The 24,560-nt window shown below is 35.8% G+C and overlaps 6 gene segments (V, D, J or C); 4 read left to right on the forward strand and 2 right to left on the reverse strand.

Moving 5' to 3' along the window:
- The first annotated feature begins 785 nt into the window (after positions 1-785).
- Positions 786-17,189, forward strand: LOC114155915 (immunoglobulin kappa variable 3-15-like). The segment is given in 3 exon segments: positions 786-906; positions 16,527-16,550; positions 16,643-17,189. Coding segments are annotated over 3 exon segments (375 nt in total).
- On the forward strand, positions 854-5,271 carry LOC114155919 (immunoglobulin kappa variable 1D-12-like). The segment is given in 3 exon segments: positions 854-933; positions 4,586-4,706; positions 4,877-5,271. Coding segments are annotated over 2 exon segments (360 nt in total).
- LOC114155926 (Ig kappa-b4 chain C region-like) lies at positions 6,153-7,717 on the reverse strand. The segment is given in 2 exon segments: positions 6,153-6,485; positions 7,657-7,717. A coding segment is annotated over 1 exon segment (261 nt).
- On the forward strand, positions 11,151-12,065 carry LOC114155922 (immunoglobulin kappa variable 6D-21-like). The segment is given in 2 exon segments: positions 11,151-11,598; positions 11,738-12,065. Coding segments are annotated over 2 exon segments (360 nt in total).
- Positions 12,977-14,930, reverse strand: LOC114155925 (Ig kappa-b4 chain C region-like). The segment is given in 2 exon segments: positions 12,977-13,448; positions 14,820-14,930. A coding segment is annotated over 1 exon segment (261 nt).
- Positions 17,190-19,855: 2,666 nt separating the features above from the next.
- LOC114155924 (immunoglobulin kappa variable 1D-12-like) lies at positions 19,856-20,604 on the forward strand. The segment is given in 2 exon segments: positions 19,856-20,067; positions 20,210-20,604. Coding segments are annotated over 2 exon segments (360 nt in total).
- Positions 20,605-24,560: the final 3,956 nt, after the last annotated feature.

The raw sequence follows: 24,560 nt of genomic DNA on the forward strand, positions 1-24,560 counted from the left end.
ATAAACAGCAAATGTTTTTAAGAAATCAATTCACTGAACAGGTTTTACAGCAAAGTGTTACGTTACATCTTAACAACATGTGATATATGGTTGACAATAAGGTGACATTCAGTCAACATGAAGGAGTTTATTGATATCTAAATACATCTGAAAGTTATCACCAGTTATTAAAAGGTCTGAGAAAGAGTGACTAATTAGAAATTGGCTAAATGTTGACAAAATCTTTAATAGACTAAATGTTCATTTTGAACATTTTCTTTATATTATGGAAACTTTGATTCCTGTTATTGGAGTAACTTGCAGCTTTTTAATGTAATTATTTCACCAAACATCTTTGATATCTGATACAAAACGTTCCCCCTAAATCTCTATTTGCTGAAAATATAACAGATTTTGAAGAAAAACAATCTACCTCTACATGAAGAAAAAACTCATCAGATTTACTTGACAAGGTTTAAATATTAATTGGAGACAATTCTTCCTGTTTTTATTGAAGTAATGTTCATAAAGAAAGTAATGGAAAACAATATGGATGAATAAAAATGTTTTATTTGTCTGCAGTTAATTAATAACAAGAATAAAGTTAATCACAAACCAAACATGAAAGACTGAATAAAACGCTAAAAAACAAATACTGAGAATTATCATCCATGACCGAAAATAATGAAATAAAAAGTATTTTCTTTGTACTACCATGTGTAGGAGTTAATATTTTGCTAACATATTTAAATATCTTATTTTGTCATACAGAGTCACTTTGCATCAGCAGCTCCATGCTCCAGTGCTCTGGGAGAGTTTATAGTCCTGACAGTTGAACTCTGGATGACTGACAGCTGTCCTTCATCACAACAGGAGACACATAAATCCTCCTCATCACAAACATGACTTTGATCTGCGTCCTCATCTGGACTCTCCTCTGCTGCTGCTTCACAGGTAAAGTCCAGAGAATCCAACTCCTCTCCTCTATGAACATCTGTCCCTCTGAAATGAAGCCGACTAAACCATGAAGCTTCTGCATGTTTTATCTCTGTGTCCTCAGAGGTCAAAGGTCAGGTCACAGTGACTCAGTCTGCAGCAATGAGAGTTGATATTGGAGGATCGGTCATCATCAACTGTACAAGCAGTCATGAGTTTTGGGGCTGTAGCAGTGCTTATTGTTTAGCTTGGTACCAACAAAAAGATGGAGGAACTCCTAAACTTCTGATCTACTTCACCAATCAACTCATGTCAGGGATTCCAGGTCGGTTTTCAGGCTCTGGATCTGGTTCTGACTTCACTCTGACCATCAGTGGAGTCCAGGCTGAAGATGCAGGAGTTTATTACTGTCAGGGTGTTAACACAGTCAACAGTCAGAGTGTGTTCACACAGTGAAAAAGCCTCATACAAAAACCTCCTGAGCAGAAACTGACCTGAGTGCAGCTGCAGCTGAGCTGCTGGAGGCTCTGATATGTTCAGTCGGGCCTCACATGTCAACAACATGAAGACACCAGCTGTAACTGGAAGCAAAAACACAACCTTACAATGCAAACAACATGCTGAACTTTGAGTGGAAATGTGTTTAAATCCTAAAACAATCTGAAGATGCAAAGTTATTTACTGACTCAAATGCTGTCTTGGAACAGAAACTCACTATGGATTTTATGTTTTCACATATTTATTCTCAATCTGACCATTATAACTCTGATTATAAAAGCTGCCATGTATGACTAGTGTAACAAATCATAAACTCCAGTTTTAAAATTACTAGAATTTTTTCCTTAGTAACTTGTTGTCATCTAAATACCATGAAACTTGATGCAGAATTAAATCATTAACTCTTTTATCAAAAAGGAATAATGGTATTAATGTTGCATCAAAGTTTGTGTGATACAGAGAGTGAATGATGAGGTGAAGATTTTTAACAATAAGATTCAACACAAAATCATTGTGGAAAAATGGGCAAAGAGAACAAGTGTGTTAGAAATGCGATTTCTTAAAAATATTTTGTGTTGGAATTTAACACATATAATAGATATAAATTCAGGTATTCAAAATAATAATTAGCTCATTTGATCTTAGGTGGACATAACTGAGACCACAAGATTTTTCATTATGATATGTTGTATGTGTGGAATAAAAATCAGCTGATATTAGCCATAACCTTGGCTGATTTTACTCGATAAATGGTTTGAGGCAATTTCACAGCTGTTGTCTAAAAAGAAAAGTGTTTTAATTTTGAATAATTTTAACAGAAATAGTATTTAGTTTAATTCAACAGGTATAGAGTTTGTTTTTATTTGTGTTATGTTTTTGTGCCAATCATAATTAAAAGTTTAAAAGATAGGATTTTGACCAGCAAAGTGATTTGAATTTAGTTATTTTACCGTAGAAGCTGAGAAACTCAATAATATATTTCATGAAATTCAAACTTTTGATACGTGATTAAAAACTAATTGAATTATTATTTTTAAATATATTAAACCAAGAATATATTTAATCTCTTCATAAATGTTTTTTTGATTGTTTTATTTAGGTTTATTTATACAGGTTGTCTTGTTGATGTAAAATATGTCATTTAAAAGACAGATCTTCTATGTAAAGACAAAATAAATAAAAAAATTTATAAACACCGCAACAATACAAATAATTAAAACATTTTACCCAATTAAATCATCTAACATAAAAGCAGGTCTGAATTTTAGAAAATATACTTGTGAGACCAGGATTAACCCAAGTATATGCTTTCAAAGAAAAAAAATATGTAAAAAGAACAAGTATATAAAACACATTAAAAGTGATTTTATTCAAATGTTAAATAAACTGATTTGCATCAGCAGCTCCATGCTCCAGCGCTCTGGGAGAGTTTATAGTCCTGACAGTTGAACTCTGGATGACTGACAGCTGTCCTTCATCACAACAGAAGACACATAAATCCTCCTCATCAAAAACATGACTTTGATCTGCGTCCTCATCTGGACTCTCCTCTGCTTCACTCAGGGTGAGGAAAATCATTTTTCTGTCATGTGAAAATCATTTGGAGTGTAGCTGAGTTTCACCATCTCATGTCCAGAGTTTCTTCTCTCTCCTCAGGATCTGATGGACAAAATGTTGTTGTGACTCAACCAGCAGCCAAATCAGTGCAGCTTGGTCAGACTGTCACTATTGACTGTAAGGCCAGTGTTCAACTAACAGGTTGTAGCACACCCTGTCTGTCCTGGTACCATCATAAACCTGGAGAAGTTCCTAAAGCTCTGATCTACTGGACATCATCCAGATTTTCAGGAATCTCCTCCAGATTCAGTGGAAGTGGAGCAGGAAATGGATTAGACTTCACTCTGACCATCAGTGGAGTTCAGGCTGAAGATGCAGGAGTTTATTACTGTCAGAGTTACCACAGTGGCCCCGTGTTCACACAGTGAAAAATCATCGTACAAAAACCTCCCTCAGTCTGACTGAACAGAAACTGAACTTTGTTCTGCAGCTGGAATCTGCATCAGACACTGATACAGTTCACTGAACACATCAGGCCAGAAATTATATTTCCATTAAACACAAGAACACATTCAGTTATGATATTCAGTTATTATATTTTAAAATATTATTTCATTTATATTTTTAGATGTTTGACACCTTATTCTCCAATTAAGTAATGAATTAACTTTGACTTTAGAAAGGTTTAAAAATATTTTCCATGTTTTATTTTAAACAATCATACATGAAGTCAAGGAAAACCATTGGTAATAACACCAAAATATATTTTAATGATTGTTAAACACCTGACAGGATTTATTCTCATAAGCACATGTAGGAAGACAGGAAAAACAATCCAGGAGGTTCTTTATTGTTAGGTTAGCCTTGTTTAAAATGATTTGCTAAGTTTGCCATTACTGTTGGAAAATAATTCATATCTAAATCAATATTAATGCTTGATCCTTGATTTATTTTTAGATCCTGGATCTTACTACTGCCAGATGACTAGAACCAACCATTTTTGAATACTTGGTTTTAAAGGTCCTTCTAGATTATTTCCACAAACAGAAATACAACGAGCTGAGATGTGGTGTCAAGTCTCTTTCTTTGAATTAACAAATAGAGACATAAACAGTTTGTCAGGTATGGATGAAAGGAAAATATGAAAACATTTTCTCTGAATTATCAAATGAGAACAAGTATGTGACATTAGTGAGGTCTGTCAGCAAGAAAAAACTTTTTCTAAAAGTAAAAAATTGGATTCTTTGCCAGTTGAATGGTTTTAAAAAGATTCCAGCTTATTGTAATTGTTTCTTTTGAATAAATCAAGCTATGAATAAAGGTTTGGGAATTGGAAACAACAAACCCTTGAGAAATAGTTTGAATAGAAGAAACAGGATGTTCCAGGAAAAAGTTTTTTTTTGCTTATTGACATCATAAAGTTCACAAAGATGTAAAAGTACTAGACCTATAGAAAATTCCTTCAGTGTTAACTGGTAAAAGATTATAAAGAGCCCTATTAAAGTTCCTCTCTTAGTCTCTTAATACATTGATGTTTCAGGAGGAAACCTGCTGCCAGTTCAGCCCCATGTGACTGACTGTGTGTTTGCATATGTGTCCTGCCTCTCTGCTCCAGCTGTTAAGAGGTCAGAGTTGATCAGTGGCTGTCCAGGCCTTTCAGAGCCACTGACACACCAGCAGCACAATGATGATGTCACTGACTCTACTGCTGACCATCCTGGGGCTCCTGGTTCAGGGTGAGACTCTGATAGAAACTTGGTTTGAAGAAGAAATGATAATTAAAATTCTGCTATCATGGAGAAATATTGAAACAAGATGTTAATGTTTTCTTTTGTCTATTCAGAGATTATCAATAATTTGTAATCAAACATAGTTTCTCTCAATTGTTATTTTTCATGTTTCCCAGGTTCATCAGGAGACATCATCCTGACTCAGACTCCTGGATCTCAGTCTGTTGCTCCAGGACAGACTGTCTCAATCACATGTAAAACCAGTTCAGGTGTTGGTAGCTATCTCAACTGGTACCTTCAGAAACCTGCAGAAGCTCCTAAACTCCTGATTTATTCAGCTACGACTCTTCAGTCTGGAGTTCCAGCTCGGTTCAGTGGAAGTGGATCTGTTTCTGATTACACTCTGACCATCAGTGGAGTTCAGGCTGAAGATTCAGGAGTTTATTACTGTCAGCAGAGTAGCAGCTTCCCGTTCACACAGTGAATGAACGTCGTACAAAAACCTCCCTCAGTTTCAGGGGAACTGATCTGACTCAACAGCTGCACTGAAACTAAAACATTGAACATTTCCACAAATTATTTATTTATTTTGATTAATTTTTTATTTTTTAATAGTTTTTAATTTATTCATTCAGTCTTTATCCAAGCGGTCATTTTTGAAAAACCTCTGACTTCTGATGATGGAAGTTCTTAAATATTTTTTTCTTAGCTTTCATAACAGTAAAAATTTCGAATCTTTGCCAATGAAATTGTTTTAAAAAGATTCCAGCTCATTGTTATTGTTTCTTTTGAATAAATCAAGTTATGAATAAAAGTTTGATAAGTGGAATCAACAAACCTTTGGAAAATAGTTTGAATAGGAAAAACTAGATGTTGCAGTTAAAAGATTGTTTTGCTTATTCACATCAAAATGTTCATAAAGATCTAAAAATCCTAGACCTACAGAGAATTCCTTCAGTGGTATTTGCTATTTGGTTAGAACAATTAAAGTCACAAAGGGCACTAGGAGTTTAAACTATTTTTATTTTGAAATGTTTTTTGTCCAAATAATTTTTGTTCCAAGCAGATATTTTTGAAAAACCTCTTTATTCTGATGATGGTAGTTCCTAAATATTTTTTCCTTAGCTTTAAAACTGTATTCCAAATATGTTTTTAAATTTAATAATGATTTGCAGGGCATTTAATTGTACTCTTGTGACGGATAGAGACGATGTCTAAAGAGAATAAAGGCAAAACATAAATAAATAAAACAGTAGAACATGACTAAAATATTTAAAGCTGAATAAAAAAGCAGGTGGAAACCAGAAGTTGATGAGTAAATATTTATTATCTGAACAGTGACCAACATGACAAGCAAACATGACAAGCAAACATGATTCAGTGAAAATAGAGAATAATCAGCAGAGAAAGAGTGAGAGCAGTGACAGATTAAAGCCAGTATCAGAGAGTCAGGTCAGGACTGGGAACACTGGTCTCTCCTCAGTGTCTCTGTGACTGCAGACTGGGAGCCCTGGGAAGCCTCACAGGTCACAGAGCCCACCTTCCTCCACTGGTCTGCAGGGAGCCTCAGGGTGCTGCTCCAGCTGTAGAGGCCGTCATTCTGCAGCACCCCGGGGCTCCTGCTCTGCTCCCAGCTGCTGCTGCTGCTGCTGCTGCCGTCCAGCTTCCAGGACAGAGTCCAGTCTGAGGGGAAGCCCTTGTTGGCCAGACACATGAGGGTAACCTGCTGCTGCTGCAGCTCCACACTGGAGGGGGGCAGCACTGTCAGGGTGGGGCGGGTATCACCTAGGAGACACCAATCAGGTTAGAGAACAGGAACCACACACCTGTTAACCAGACAGCAGAATCTGGACCATCTTTACTGTGGGAGAAATGACTTTCTTTAAGATTCTTCAGTTAAACAGTTTTCTGCTCCACCAGTCACTCCCTCACACACTGTTTCACTTCCCTTCACTGTGAACTCATGCATATCAGCACACAGAGTCCTCATATAACCTGAAATACATTAACTAGAAAATAAGATTAAACATAAACTGAGTCATTTTACCTCCATGTGATTATAAATGAAATAAAATCTTAAAAATAATAATTAAAAAATTAAAATCAAACAATCTGATGATCATCTTACTAGTGGTTCAATTTTTAAAGTATTAAACAAAATAAAACATCATATTAGTTCTTAAAGCAGATCGGTTAATGGGCAGAAATGACACTGAATACAATTTGAAAAACAATAAATTGTCTCACAGCAATTTTAAAACTGCAATATAAAGATCATCACCAAGTATTTTGAGATATTTAATTAAGTTTTCTATTTTATGCAATTTTTATCTAATTTCTTTCGTTTAAACAAATTAAAAACATTAAAAACTAGCTTGAATAATAACATGGTAAAAATGTTTCAATATTTTATTACATTAGATTAATAATAGTAATAGTAAAATGTGAAGTTCACATTTCCTTAAAAAGGAGTTAAAAAATAATTACATGATAATAATAACATCCTCCATGATCCTCTTATGATCGCTCTCATAATTTATCTCACAATAAATGTTAAATATTCAGAAACTTACTTCCAACATCCAGCCTGGTTCCTCCACCAAAAGTCAACCACAGTGATACAAACTAATTGAGTCGTCGTACAAAAACCTCTGACTGTAGAGACACGGCTCTCTGACTCTGAACACAACAAACTGATTCTGGCTTAAAAAACTAAATATAACTAAAGTTACATTTCCCCGTCATATAATAAATAAAAAACTTTTTACCCAGAAATAAAATAATTTATTCTCTCTGTGATTCTAACTACTGACCCAACCTGCAGTTTTCATCACTGACTGAAGCAAATGAATAAAAATTTATATTATGGACGTCTCCAATTCTATTAGTTTGTTGATAAAACTAACAACAATGTACCTATTATATTATAATAAAATATGTGAAATATTGAACTTACTTCCAACATCCAGCCTGGTTCCTCCACCAAAAGTCCTCCACAGTGATACAAACTGGTTGAGTCGTCGCACAAAAACCTCTGACTGTAGAGACACGGCTCTCTGACTCTGAACACAACAAACTCTAAATGAACAGTTTCAACCTGAAAAACACAGCTGGAAAATATATTTATTAATTATATTGTTTCTGACATCAACAGTCACTAATTTTGGTTTCTTCTTCATAAATAATTTTGTTTATATAAAAGGGAAGGTTCCACCACTAAAACATACATATTTTAACACTTTTTCAGAGAGAGATGTGAGCTAAAAAATAAATAAAATAAATAACCTGGTGGAGACATAATCCTTATCAATATATGTTAACTTTATTGCAGACATTTTGAAATGTTTTACCAGAGATGTTGCCACACAAAACTGTTTCCTTTTGACTATTTCTCCTGAGAGTAGGAGGACGGTAGTATCCATGGAAACACTGAGGAAACGTCATTATTGAACTTTGACATCCAGGTTTCAGTCTAAAAAATAAATATATATACAAAAAAATCTTCATGATACCTTCATACTTCATCACGTAAAACATTGAATGATTAGAAGATGTTTTCTAATCTCTTACTCCCTGAATTCATTTAGAGTTAGAAGAAAATGAACATTTAATTTATGTTTTTGGTATCAGGCTAATATTTATTTAAATACACAATGTTCACTGGAATGTAACTCATACAATAGATATAAATTCAGCTATTCTATATACAACTGAGCACATTTGCGCCTAACGGGGCCTGACTGGGAACACAAGATCTTCCATTATGATATTTTATATGTGTGGATTATAAATCAGCTGGTATCAGTGGGAAACATCTGTAACCTTTGCTGCATTAAGACGACAAATGGTTTCAAGCAATTTCAAAATGAAATGTTTAATCAGCCTTTTAAATTTAAATAATTTGAACGGAAATGGTTATCAGCTCTATCTAACAGATTTATTTAGTTTTTATTTATTGTACTTTTTGTGCCAATCATATTTAAAAACTTAAAAGTTAGGATCTTGTTTCTAAACTTCACCAGTTTGAATTAAATTTAGTTTTACTGTAAAACCTGTGAAACTCAATAGTATATTGAATAAAATGTAACCATTTTACAAAACATTCAAAACCTACTAAAAATGACTTTAAAAAAAGTAAATCAAAAATACATGTAATATTTTCTCTTGTAATGTAATTTTATTTATACAAAACATTTTGTTTTAAAGAATGTAAAGATCACATTTTTTAGATCTAAGATCTAATTTACAATGTAGACCAGGTTTGAAATGACAAAACAGAAAACAAAATTAATAAGCACATACTAAATATTAAAACATTTGACTCAGTTAAATCAGCAATAAAAACATGTCTGTATTTGAAATGTGTATTTTTGAGACCAGAATTAACCCAAATCTGATAGCAGATACATATTCATGAAGCAAGAATTTTATAATAAAATATCAAGTATAAAGAACACAATCTAAAGGATTCCATTCAAATCTTAAATAAACTGATTTGCATCAGCAGCTCCATGCTCCAGCGCTCTGGGAGAGTTTATAGTCCTGACAGTTGAACTCTGGATGACTGACAGCTGTCCTTCATCACAACAGAAGACACAGAAATCCTCCTCATCAAAAACATGACTTTGATCTGCGTCCTCATCTGGACTCTCCTCTGCTTCACTCAGGGTGAGGAAAATCATTTTTCTGTCATGTGAAAATCATTTAGAGTGTAGCTGAGTTTCACCATCTCATGTCCAGAGTTTCTTCTCTCTCCTCAGGATCTGATGGACAAAATGTTGTTGTGACTCAATCAGCAGCCAAATCAGTGCAGCTTGGTCAGACTGTCATTATTGACTGTAAGGCCAGTCAGGCACTTTCTGCATCTGATTGCGGCATTGGTTCAGAGGTCTGTCTGTCCTGGTACCATCAGAAACCTTTAGAAGTTCCTAAAGCTCTGATCTAGACTTAGACTTAGATTTAGACTGACTTTATTGTCATTTTGCATGCACACGGTGTATACAGAACGAAATTTCGTTGCATACGGCTCAGGACAGTGTTTTGAGCTTCCAATGGTGTGAGGTTACTCCAGAATAAAATAAAATACAGTATAAAATATGAATATAAATCTAAATATAAAATATAAAGTGCAGGACTGACAGTAAAATAGAAGTTATTTAGCTCTGTACATGTGCAAGGTATAAAGTGGAGACCAGATTTTGAGTGCAGTCCAGTTAAGAGTTCAGCAGTCTGATGGCAAGTGGGAAAAAGCTGTTTCGGAACCTGGTGGACCTGCACCGGATGCTGCGGAACCTTTTTCCAGAGGGCAGCAGGGAGAACGGTCCATGGTGGGGGTGTGAGGGGTCACTGATGATGTTTCGGCCTCGGGACACGCAGCGCTGGGATGAAATGTCTATGTAACATCATCCAGATTTTCAGGAATCTCCTCCAGATTCAGTGGAAGTGGAGCAGAAAATAAATTAGACTTCACTCTGACCATCAGTGGAGTTCAGGCTGAAGATGCAGGAGTTTATTACTGTATGAGTTATCATGACATCAACAGTCAGGATGTGTTCACACAGTAAAAAATCATCGTACAAAAACCTCCCTCAGTCTGACTGAACAGAAACTGAACTTTGTTCTGCAGCTGGAATCTGCATCAGACACTGATACAGTTCACTGAACACATCAGGCCAGAAATTATATTTCCATTAAACACAAGAACACATTCAGTTATGATATTAAGACATTATATTTTAATATTATTTCATGATTATTTTAGATGTTTGACTTTATTGTTCAAACAAAATCTTCCTCAAGGTTTCTGAATCTTGAGGAAGGCTGAAGTAACTTTGATTTTAGAAAGGCTACAAAATATTTTCCATGTTTTATTTTTAAACAATCATACATGACGTCAAGGAAAACCATTTGTAATAAAACCAAAATATATTTTAATGATTGTTAAACACATTACAGGATTTATTCTCATAAGCACATGTAGGAAGACAGGAAAAACAATCCAGGAGGTTCTATATTGTTAGGTTAGCCTTGTTTAAAATGATTTGCTAAGTTTGCCATTACTGTTGGAAAATAATTCATATCTAATTATTATTAATGCTTGATCCTGGATTTAGTTTTTAGAACCAGGACCATATGACTGTCAGATGACTAGAACCAACAATTTTTGAATACTTGGTTTTAAAGGTCCTTCTAGATTATTTCCACAAACAGAAATACAACAAGCTGAGATGTGGTGTCAAGTCTCTTTGTTTGAGTTAACAAATAGAGACATAAACAGTTGGTCAGGTCTGGATGAAAGGAAAATATGAAAACATTTTCTCTGAATTATCAAATGATAACAAGTATGTGACATTAGTGAGGTCTGTCAGCAAGAAAAAACTTTTTCTAAAAGTAAAAAATTGGATTCTTTCCAGTTGAATGGTTTTAAAAAGATTCCAGCTTATTGTAATTGTTTCTTTTGAAAAAGTCAAGTTACAAATAAAAGTTTGAGAATCGGAAACAACAAACCCTTGAGAAATAGTTTGAATAGAAGAAACAAGATGTTCCAGTAAAAAGTTTTTATTTGCTTATTGACATCATAAAGTTCACAAAGATGTAAAAGTACTAAACCTATAGAAAATTCCTTCAGTGTTAACTGGTAAAAGATTATAAAGAGCCCTATTAAAGTTCCTCTCTTAGTCTCTTAATACATTGATGTTTCAGGAGGAAACCTGCTGCCAGTTCAGCCCCATGTGACTGACTGTGTGTTTGCATATGTGTCCTGCCTCTCTGCTCCAGCTGTTAAGAGGTCAGAGTTGATCAGTGGCTGTCCAGGCCTTTCAGAGCCACTGACACACCAGCAGCACAATGATGATGTCACTGACTCTACTGCTGACCATCCTGGGGCTCCTGGTTCAGGGTGAGACTCTGATAGAAACTTGGTTTGAAGAAGATGGAAAAATATTGAAACAAGATGTTTTCTTTTATCTATTTGAAGATTATCAATAATTTGTAATCAAACAGAGTTTCTCTCAATTGTTATTTTCCATATTTTCCAGGTTCATCAGGAGACATCATCCTGACTCAGACTCCTGGATCTCAGTCTGTTGCTCCAGGACAGACTGTCTCAATCACATGTAAAACCAGTTCAAGTGTTTATAACAACCTCCACTGGTACCTTCAGAAACCTGCAGAAGCTCCTAAACTCCTGATTCAATATGCTACAACTCTTCAGTCTGGAGTTCCAGCTCGGTTCAGTGGAAGTGGATCTGTTTCTGATTACACTCTGACCATCAGTGGAGTTCAGGCTGAAGATTCAGGAGTTTATTACTGTCAGCAGAGTTACAGCCTCCCGTTCACACAGTGAATGAACGTCGTACAAAAACCTCCCTCAGTTTCAGGAGAACTGATCTGACTCAACAGCTGCACTGAAACTAAAACATCCACAAATTATTTATCTATTTTATATATATATATATATATATATAATTTTTTATGTCTATTTGGATCTGACACACAAAATAATAATAATAATAATTATTATTTGCCATTTGGTTAGAACAATTAAAGAGAAAAAAAAGCACTAGGAGTTTAAACTATTTATAGAAATGTTTTTTCAAATCAATTTTTGTTCCAAGCAGCCATATTTGAAAAACCTCTGACTTCTGATGATGGTAGTTCCTAAATATTTGTTCATAGCTTTTTATAAAAGTAAAAATTTGGATTCTTTGCCAATTGAATTGTTTTAAAAAGATTCCACCTCATTGATATTGTTTCTTTTGAATAAATCAAGTTATGAACAAAAGCTTGAGAAGTGGAAACAACAAACCTTTGGGAAATAGTTTAAATAGGAAAAACAAGATGTTGCAGTTAAAAGATTGTTTTGCTTATTCACATCAAAATGTTCATAAAGATCTAAAAATCCTCGACCTACAGAGAATTCCTTCAGTGGTATTTGCTATTTGGTTAGAACAATTAAAGTCACAAAAAAACCACTAGGAGTTTTAACAATTTTTATTTTGAAATGTTTTTTTTAAATCATTTCTGTTCCAAGCAGATATTTTTGAAAAACCTCTTAATTCTGATGATGGTAGTTCCTAAATATTTTTCTCTTGCTTGAAAACTGTATTCCAAATATGTTGTTAAATTAAAAGATGATTTGCAGGGCATTTAATTGTACTCTTGTTATGGATAGAGACGATGTCTAAAGAGAATAAAGGCAAAACATAAATAAATAAAACAGTTGAACATAACTAAAATATTTAAAGCTGAATAAAAAAGCAGGTGGAAACCAGAAGTTGATGAGTAAATATTTATTATCTGAACAGTGACCAACATGACAAGCAAACATGACTCAGTGAAAATAGAGAATAATTAGCAGAGAAAGAGTGAGAGCAGTGACAGATTAAAGCCAGTATCAGAGTCTCTGAGAGTCAGGTCAGGACTGGGAACACTGGTCTCTCCTCAGTGTCTCTGTGACTGCAGACTGGGAGCCCTGGGAGGCCTCACAGGTCACAGAGCCCACCTTCCTCCACTGGTCTGCAGGGAGCCTCAGGGTGCTGCTCCAGCTGTAGAGGCCGTCATTCTGCAGCACCCCGGAGCTCCTGCTCTGCTCCCAGCTGCTGCTGCTGCTGCTGCTGCCGTCCAGCTTCCAGGACAGAGTCCAGTCTGAGGGGAAGCCCTTGTTGGCCAGACACATGAGGGTAACCTGCTGCTGCTGCAGCTCCACACTGGAGGGGGGCAGCACTGTCAGGGTGGGGCGGGTATCACCTAGGAGACACCAATCAGGTTAGAGAACAGGAACCACACACCTGTTAACCAGACAGCAGAATCTGGACCATCTTTACTGTGGGAGAAATGACTTTCTTTAAGATTCTTCAGTTGAACATTTTTTCTGCTCCACCAGTCACTCCCTCACACACTGTTTCACTTCCCTTCACTGTGAACTCATGCATATCAGCACACAGAGTCCTCATATAACCTGAAATACATTAACTAGAAAATAAGATTTAACATAAACTGAGCTCTACTTTTCTTCCATGTGATTATGAATGAAATAAACTCTTAAACATAACATTTTTTATAAAATCTAAATCAAAACTAATTGATGCTCATGTTGCTTGATAATGCCTCACTCTTTATGTAGTGAATAGAATAAAACAAAAAAACTGTCAATATTAACTCTTTCATCCTAATTTTTTTAGCTTATACACTTTAAAAACATTAACAACTAGTTTTAATTAGTAAGACAAAAATGTGAAGGCCACAATTCTTTAGAAAAGGTTTAAAACATAAATTGCTCCAAACATCACACATGATCCTCTTATGATCATTCTCATAATTTATCTCAAAATAAATGTTTAATTTTCAGAAACTTACTTCCAACATCCAGCCTGGTTCCTCCACCAAAAGTCAACCACAGTGATACAAACTAACTGAGTCATCGTATAAAAACCTCTGACTGTAGAGACACGGCTCTCTGACTCTGAACACAACAAACTGATTCTGGTTTAAAAAACTAAATATAACTAAAGTTACATTTCCCCTTCATATAATAAATAAAAACTTTTTACCAGAAATAAAATAATTTATTCTCTCTGTGATTCTAACTACTGACCCAACCTGCAGTTTTCATCACTGACTGAAGCAAATTAATATAAACCCAAATTATGGACATCTCCAATTATATTAGTTTGTTGATAAAACTAACAACAATGTGCTGCACATGTTATAATAAAATATTTAAAATATTGAACTTACTTCCAACATCCAGCCTGGTTCCTCCACCAAAAGTCAACCACAGTGATACAAACTAACTGAGTCATCGTATAAAAACCTCTGACTGTAGAGACACGGCTCTCTGACTCTGAACACAACAAACTGATTCTGGCTTAAAAAACTCAATATAACTTATTTTACATTTCCCCTTCATATAATAAATAAAAACTTTTTATCAGAAATAAAATAATTTATTCTCTCAATGATTCTAACTACTGACCCAACCTGCAGTTTTCATCACTGACTGAAGCAAATTAATATAAACCCAAATTATGGACATCTCCAATTATATTAGTTTGTTGATAAATCTAACAACAATGTATCGCTCATATTATAATAAAATATGTGAAATATTGAACTTACTTCCAACATCCAGCCTGGTTCCTCCACCAAAAGTCCTCCACAGTGATACAAACTGGTTGAGTCGTCGTACAAAAACCTCTGACTGTAGAGACACGGCTCTCTGACTCTGAACACAACAAACTCTAAATGAACAGTTTCAACCTGAAAAACACAGCTGGAAAATATATTTAATTATATTGTTTCTGACATCAACAGTCACTAATTTTGGTTTCTTCCTCATAAATAATTTTGTTTATGTAAAAGGGAAGGTTCCACCTCAAAAACATACATATTTTAACACTTTTTCAGAGAGAGATGCAGGCATAAAAATAAATAAAAAAAATTAAGTAAATAACCAGTTGGAGACAAAATCCTTATCAATATATGTTAACTTTATTGCAGACATTTTGAAACGTTTTACCAGAAACGTTGCCGCAAAAGACTATTAACTTTTTATTCTATTTCTCCTGAGAGTAGGAGGGCAGTAGTATCCATGAATCCACTGAGTAAACATCATTATTGAACTTTGAACTTTGACATCCCGGTTTCAGTCTCATAAATAAAAATATATATGAAAAAATTCTTCATGATGATACCTTCACACTTCATCACGTAAAACATGATTGAATGATTAGAAGATATTTTCTAATCTCTTACTCCCTGAATTCATTTAGAGTTAGAGAAAAAAACTTTAATTTATGTTTTTGGTATCAGGCTAATATTTATTTAAATACACAATGTTCACTGGAATGTAACACATACAATAGATATAAATTCAGCTATTCTATATGCAACTGAGCACATTTGGGCCTAACTGGGCCTGACTGGGAACACAAGATCTTCCATTATGATATTTTATATGTGTGGATTATAAATCAGCTGGTATCAGTGGGAAACATCTGTAACCTTGGCTGCATTAAGACGACAAATGGTTTCAAGCAATTTTACAATAAAATATTTGAATAATCAGCCCTTAAAATTGAAATAATTTGAACAGAAATGGTAATCAGCTCTACACGACAGATTTATTTTGTTTTTATTTATTGTACTTTTTGTGCCAATCATATTTAAACATTTAAAAGTTAGGATCTTGTTTCTAAAATTCACCAGTTTGAATTAAATATAGTTTTACTGTAGAACCTGTGAAACTCAATAGTATATTGAATAAAATTTAACCATTTTACAAAACATTCAAAACCTACTAAAAATGACTTTAAAATAATTTAAACCAAAAATACATGTAATATTTTCTCTTCTCTAAATGTAATTTTATTTATACAAAACATTTTATTTTACAGATTCTCCTTTTTGAGATCTAAGATCTGATTTACAGTGTAGACAAGGTTTGAAATGACAAAACAGAAAACAAAATTAATAAGCACATACTAAATATTAAAACATTTGACTCAGTTAAATCAGCGATAAAACCATGTCTGGATTTGAAAAGTGTATTTTTGAGACCAGAATTAACCCAAATCTGATAGCAGATACATATTGATGAAGCAAGAACTTTATAATAAAATATCAAGTATAAAGAACACAATCTAAAGGATTCCATTCAAATCTTAAATAAACTGATTTGCATCAGCAGCTCCATGCTCCAGCGCTCTGGGAGAGTTTAAAGTCCTGAGAGTTGAACTCTGGATGACTGACAGCTGTCCTTCATCACAACAGAAGACACATAAATCCTCCTCATCAAAAACATGACTTTGATCTGCGTCCTCATCTGGACTCTCCTCTGCTTCACTCAGGGTGAGAAAAATCATTTTTCTGTCATGTGAAAATCATTTGGAGTGTAGCTGAGTTTTACCATCTCATGTCCAGAGTTTCTTCTTTCTCCTCAGGATCTGATGGACAAAATGTTGTTGTGACTCAATCAGCAGCTAAATCAGTGCAGCTTGGTCAAACTGTCACTATTGACTGTAAGGCCAGTAGACAAGTAGCTTGTAACACACCCTGTCTGTCCTGGTACCATCATAAACCTGGAGAAGCTCCTAAAGCTCTGATCTACGGAACATCATCCAGATTTTCAGGAATCTCCTCCAGATTCAGTGGAAGTGGAGCAGGAAATAAATTAGACTTCACTCTGACCATCAGTGGAGTTCAGGCTGAAGATGCAGGAGTTTATTACTGTCAGAGTTACCACAGTGGCCCCGTGTTCACACAGTGAAAAATCATCGTACAAAAACCTCCCTCAGTCTGACTGAACAGAAACTGAACTTTGTTCTGCAGCTGGAATCTGCATCAGACACTGATACAGTTCACTGAACACATCAGGCCAGAAATTGTATTTCCATTAAACACAAGAACACATTCAGTGACGATATTAAGACATTATATTTTAAAATTATACTATTTCATGATGATTTTAGATGTTTGACTTTATTTTTCCGATTTAGAAAAAGAAGCATTTATTTTCTAAATCTTGAGGAAGGCTGAAGTAACTTTGATTTTAACTTTAGAAAGGCTACAAAATATTTTCCATGTTTTATTTTTAAACAATCATACATGAAGCCAAGGAAAACCATTGGTAATAACACCAATATGTATATTAATCATTGCTAAACATCTTACAGGTTTTATTCTCATAAGCACATGTAGAAAGAAAGGAAAAACAATCCAGGAGGTTCTTTATTGTTGTGTTGGCCCTGGTTAGAATAATTTAATAAATCTGTCATTACTATTGAAAAATAATTCATATCTAATTATTATTAATGCATGATCCTGCATTTAGTTTTTAGAACCTGGACCATATGACTGACAGATGACTAGACCCAACATGTTTTGAATATTTGGTTCTAAAGGTTCTTCCAGATATTTTACACAGACAGAAATACAACAAGCTGAGATGTGAAGTCATTTCTTGTTCTGCAAATTAACAAATAGAGACATAAATAGTTGTCAGATATTAATGAAAGAAAGGTATGAAAGCTTTTTCTCTGAATTATCAAGAAGTACATGACATTAGTGCAGTCTGTCAGCAGGAAAAAACTTTTTTGAAAGGTAAAAAATTGGATTCTTTGCCAATTTAATAATTTTGAAAAGATTAAAGCTTAATGTGATCATTTTATCAAGTTATAAATTAAACAACAAACCGTTGGGAAACTAGTTTGAATAGGACAAACAAAATCTTCTAGTGTAAAGATTATTTTGCTGATGAACTACGATGAAACGCTCATAAAGATATATACATACTTTGCAAACACATTTAAATATCTTATTTTGTCATGGAGAGTCACTTTGCATCAGCAGCTCCATGCTCCAGCGCTCTGGGAGAGTTTATAGTCCTGACAGTTGAACTCTGGATGACTGACAGCTGTCCTTCATCACAACAGAAGACACAGAAATCCTCCTCATCAAAAACATGACTTTGATCTGCGTCCTCATCTGGACTCTCCTCTGCTTCACTCAGGGTGAGGAAAATCATTTTTCTGTCATGTGAAAATCATTTGGAGTGTAGCTGAGTTTTACCATCTCATGTCCAGAGTTTCTTCTTTCTCCTCAGGATCTGATGGACAAAATGTTGTTGTGACTCAATCAGCAGCCAAATCAGTGCAGCTTGGTCAGACTGTCAATATTGACTGTAAGGCCAGTCAGGCACTTTCAACATCTCAATGCAGCAGAAATTCACAGGTCTGTCTGTCCTGGTACCATCAGAAACCGAGAGAAGCTCCTAAACCTCTGATATATGGAATATCAACCAGATCTTCAGGAATCTCCTCCAGATTCAGAGGAAGTGGAGCAGGAAATGGATTAGACTTCACTCTGACCATCAGTGGAGTTCAGGCTGAAGATGCAGGAGTTTATTACTGTCAGAGTTATCATTACATCAACAGTCAGTACGTGTTCACACAGTGAAAAATCATCGTACAAAAACCTCGTTCAGTTTGACTGAACAGAAACTGGTATTTGTTCTGCAACTAGAATCTGCTGCAGACACTGATACAGTTCACTGAGCAAACACATTGGATGTACACAGCATCTAATTTCATCAAATCTCATTAAAAATCAAACTCCAAAGAACAAAAGATATATTTTTTTCTGAAGCCCAAGAAAGTTTATCAAACTAAGTTTTCTCAACGTTGAGAATATATTTTCCAGTCCCCCATCTATAAACTGTGCACTGTAATTAAACAATTAACAGAAGCAATAAAGTTTTTTAAGCACATTAAAATCATGTCAAATGTTTGTTTTAATTCAATAAACATTTGAATGATAAATCTCTAAAGCAGATAATCAGACATAATCCAACTGATATTTCTGTCTTGCATCTCAAGTCTTGGGGTTTCTTTAATGTTGTAATAATTCTGTAGGTTTAATATCATCCAGGAACATCAGCACAGATAAAGTGAAAAGTATTTAATTTTCACAATCTTGAAGAAGGCGCCTTCTACGTTAGAAAAGAATCAAAAATATTTTTCAAGTTTAACGTATTATTTCTATAGAATACTAAGGTCGTTTCCACCAATTAAAGAGGGGAAAGACGTCACCCCCCCCCCCCCCCCACCCGGAAACACCAACAAAATATAAACATGCCTTTCTATTGCTAATTTTCCTCCAAAATATTTATGAATATATGCACTTTTAATTTGCTTTAAATTTGTACAGTACTGACAGGATTTGCTCAGGTCAGCATCATCTCCACACCAACTAATCATCCCTAGCAACTGGTGCACCTCTCTCCTGGAGAGAGGGAGAGTAAGGTCACAACTGAGGTCAAGCAAAACGACACATAGACGCATAGAAAAGCTCACTGGCAGCATTAACCTATCTCTTGACATACTGTACGTCTAAGCAATAGAACGTTTATCTTTTCTTTCCATCTTGTGCTTCTTTTGAAGAAAGTGTGAGAAGTGGAGGAAGCAACAGAGAACAAACCCTTAGAACGAGCGTGAATAGGAGAATCAAGATATTCCAGTTAAAGGATTATATTGCTGATCAATTACATCAAAACATTTACAGAGATCTCAAAGTACTAAAGCAACAGAGTCACTTTGAAGTTTAGTTGGTGAAGTTTCATCAAGATCGTTTTAAAAGTTCCTCTCAGTCTTTCTTAGCAGAAACATGTTTCAGGAGGAAACCTGCTGCCAGTTCAGCTCCATGTGACTGACTCTGTGTTTGCATATGTGTCCTGCCTCTCTGCTCCAGCTGTTAAGAGGTCAGAGTTGATCAGTGGCTGTCCAGGCCTTTCAGAGCCACTGACACACCAGCAGCACAATGATGATGTCACTGACTCTACTGCTGACCATCCTGGGGCTCCTGGTTCAGGGTGAGACTCTGATAGAAACTTGGACTGAAGAAGAAATAAGCTCTATGAAGATATAATTCTGCCATTTCCCATCTATTCCTACATTATCAATAATTTGTAATCAAACAAATTTCCCTGAATTGATATATTTTATGTTTTCCAGGTTCATCAGGAGACATCATCCTGACTCAGATTCCTGGATCTCAGTCTGTTGCTCCAGGACAGACTGTCTCCATCAGATGTAAAACTAGTACAGGTATAAGCGACTGGCTTTTCTGGTACCATCAGAAACCTGGAGAGGCACCGAAGCTCATTATACGAAGAGCAACAACTCTTCAGTCTGGAGTTCCAGCTCGGTTCAGTGGAAGTGGATCTGGTTCTGACTTCACTCTGACCATCAGTGGAGTTCAAGCTGAAGATTCAGGAGTTTATTACTGTCAGCAGAGTAGCAGCTTCCCGTTCACACAGTGATAGAACGTCGTACAAAAACCTCCCTCAGCTGGAGAGGAACTGATCTGACTCAACAGCTGCACTGACACTAAAACAATGAAGTCTCCACAAATGCTGAAAAACCCTGAAAGAAGTAAAATAATATTTCTGAAACTATTTGAATTTCTTTAATTGACGAAATGTTTAAAAGTGAGCCTGGGGCGTGCCGTGGTGGCGTAGGGGTTGGCGCGACCCATGTTTGGAGGCCTTGAGTCCTCGACGCGGCCATCGCGGGTTCGACTCCCAGACCCGGCGACATTTGCCGCATGTCTTCCCCATTCCTGTCAGCCTACTTTCGTAAAAGGGACACTAGAGCCCACAAAAAGCCCCCTGGAGGGGTAAAAAAAAAAAAGTGAGCCTGAATTATTTCAACTCTACCTCACTTTGCAGATACATATAAATAAAAATGTCAAAGATACTTCAATAGTAAATATTTTTATTTGAATCGTGGCCTACACAACAAAGCAAACATGACTGAATAAGAAGAGCAAACAATCAGCAGAAAAAGCAAGTGAGCATTAAGACACTGGCTGCATTAACACCAGAAGCTATTTGAAGTGATTTCACAGTAACTGTCTAAGGAGGTCTAAACAGTATTTTTAATTTACTTTTTACTGTAAAAGTTATCATTTCAGAGTTTTAGACTTTAATTTTGAATTAAGAAACATTTTTCTATCTGAGAAATGTAAAAGTCTATAGTTAACTTAAGGTTTCTGCATTGTCCAAAAATGTTAAACAAAGTTGGTTGTCTTTCAAAAATTTGGGACATGGGAGATAAAAAGCAATATCCTATAAAAATTATAATATATAATTACATGCATAGTCATAATTTAAGTTTTGCATTTTCTGATCACTAGTGTAATATCACTCAAATTAAAATTTATACTTCTGGCACCACCCTGAATCCAAATATATGTGGGAAGTTTTCTCTACGAGTAAAAAGTTCATCACAACAAAAAATGCTGAAGAAAAAGCATCAAAATACACATTTGACACAATTAAAAACATTTGCTACATAAATTGATTGATTCATGTCGAAACTTCATCATCATATTGTTCCTGCCCTGTTGAAGTCATTTAGAGTATTTCCATAGAGCCACTTTGCATCAGCAGCTCCATGCTCCAGCGCTCTGGGAGAGTTTATAGTCCTGACAGTTGAACTCTGGATGACTGACAGCTGTCCTTCATCACAACAGGAAACACAGAAATCCTCCTCATCAAAAACATGACTTTGATCTGCGTCCTCATCTGGACTCTCCTCTGCTGCTGCTTCACAGGTAAAGTCCAGAAAATCCAACTCCTCTCCTCTCCCTGCACATCTCAAATGAAGAAAACCATGAATCTGCTGCATGTTTTTGTCTCTGTGTCCTCAGAGTCCAGAGGTCAGGTCACAGTGACTCAGCCTTCAGCAGTAAATACCGGCTTTGGAGGCTCGGCCACCATCAGCTGTAAAACCAGTCAAGCTGTATACTATGATGGATCAGACTATTTTTTAGCATGGTACCAAAAAAAGGACACAGAACCTCCGAAAATGCTCATTTACTGGGGAAATCGCAGAGCATCAGGGATTCCAAATCGTTTCACAGGAAGTGGATCAAACTCAGACTTCACTCTGACCATCAGTGGAGTTCAGGCTGAAGATGCTGGAGTTTATTACTGTCAGAGTTATCACAGTGGCCCCGTGTTCACACAGTGAAAAATCATCGTACAAAAACCTCCCTCAGTCTGACTGAAGAGAAACTGGAGTCAGCTGGAGTCTGATACAGTTCACCGAACACAAACATTGATCACACAGTATTTAATTTCAATACACTTTACTAAAAGTAAAGCTCTAAGAAAAAAAGCCAATATTTTCTATATTTCTTTATTCACCCATTTGCTTTTGTCACTAATTATTTTATATTTATTAGTTTCAGATTAAATCAGAAGCAGAAAGAGTGGCGTGTTAGAAAAAATCCAAAATACTGTATTTAAAACAATACTCATTATTTAAAATTTCTTCACGTAGCTGAGTGTTTCACAGACATTCACTACATTACTTCAACTCTTCCCAGGCACGTGATGCCCTTACTGCCCTTTTTGAGTTTTTTTATCTGTATGTCAGAAGGCCTGCTTGTGTCCCTCAGCAATAATATTTAGCTAAATATATTAATTTACCAAAATAAACTAGTCTGGCTGCCCTCAGTCTAATAATGACTCTGTTTCTCTTCCTCCATGTTGTTCAGACTCCGGGTCCATGGTGAGGAGGAGGAGGCTGATCTGTGCCCTCTAACTATTATTAAGGAAGATTATTTAATATTAAATTTGGACAAAACGTTTGGCTCGTCTCTTCCTTAAAAGCCCCGGGTCCTCTCAGTGAGCGGCGCTACAACTAAAGTGAAACCACAACACTGCGCGTTGACGTCACAGATCACAGAGTTTAATCCCATACAAAGCAACGCATGAATCAATTAACAAAGCTGCAGAGGTACAGAGATATATTCATTACCTGTAACAGGAAAAAAGTAGAGAAGGAAGAACAAAGAAAAGGCAAAGACGCGTCTTTGGTAGAGCTTATGCCAAAAAGCAAAACAGTGGTAGCTTTCTGAATTTTTAGCGCTGACATGAAATTTTATACTGAGTGGGTGTTTCTCCTATTTAATATATGCAATCAAGGCGTTCCGTTGTTCGACCAATTAGAGACCCCTTCGGCATTCAGAGAAAATTGAGAAGTCTCCTAATTTACAGCGAAGCTCGAAGGACGTCTGGTTTCTGTCTAAACAAAAAGGGCGGAACACTTAATCTTGGGCGTGCTTGGCGCGAGTGTCCCCGGCGCCGAAGTCCTGAGATAAGATCTCGCAGACACCCCTGGAATCTGACGTCTCTTCCATTATCTCTCCTAAAGTTCTCAAAGAGACCGGCATCTGGTAATTTTCAAGGAAATGTTATCTTTGCAACCCCAGTTTTTTGCTTTCCCACAATCGGCCCCTCCAAAGATTGAGTTCTGCCAAAATAATACATAAAATCCACAGGACAAAATAAAGTATAATTCCTGAGCCATTTTCTAATAGTAAACAAAACATTTTCATTGAAACAATCTCCATTTGGTTCTAATATCGTCACAGATAATACAGTTTTCAAATACATTCATCATTTAGTAGTTTAAAATGAGATAATACAATCTTCAGTAAAAACATGGCATTAATACTTAGAAATTAAATGTTAGGGGTTTCAATCTTTTATTTTGCATAAATTTTACACCATCGCAGATGCTGGCCTCTGTCAGGTCTCCCCCCACTCTAGGGGTTCTGCCTGCAGGAATGCTAATTTTATGGCTCTGTGCTCTGGCCTCAGCAAGAGGCCCCATTTGAGTGATCTGCATTTTGACCCCCGTTTGTCTGATTCAAAATAAGAGTGTCAAATATACCTTTTTCCACATGCCGTCAGATTAGCTGTATTAAACACTAAAAATAATCATTTTCCTCAACACTATCAAATTATGGGCAAGAATATTTTTTCATACACTGGTTTGTGAATAAAAACGTAGGTCTGATGTTGATGTTGGAAAAACTGTTTCTATTTATAATTTCATAATTGTCCTCGCAATAGCGGGAAAAAACCCGCCTCGCCCCTAAACACAGAAATGCTTCGGCTGCAGAGAAAACTTCTGACTTTAACTTAATCAGGCTGCTAAATGCCCGGTTCGCTACAGGCAGTCTGCGTTATATCAGACATCCTGATATAAGACACGGTACTGCAACTGTCACCGCGAGTCGCGACGCACCTCAAAGCCCCGGTACCACCTGGTACCACCTGCTCTGTGTTCGCTTTGCTTCTCCTTAACGTTTCTACCAGGCGGGTTAAAGTCGCTGCTGACTGGATCTGGGCTGGTGAGCGGCTGTAAATAGAAGTTATTGCAGAACCTCAAGTGTTAAAGGAAGATTCGGCCCATTTAGAGTTCACAAAATAAACATAAGCGAAAATACTGTAGCAATAATTAGAACCTCAGCAAAAAGCCAAACATGCCAGAATTAAATGAATTTAAA

Source organism: Xiphophorus couchianus, chromosome 13, assembly GCF_001444195.1.
Source record: "Xiphophorus couchianus chromosome 13, X_couchianus-1.0, whole genome shotgun sequence".
Lineage (NCBI taxonomy): Eukaryota > Metazoa > Chordata > Actinopteri > Cyprinodontiformes > Poeciliidae > Xiphophorus > Xiphophorus couchianus.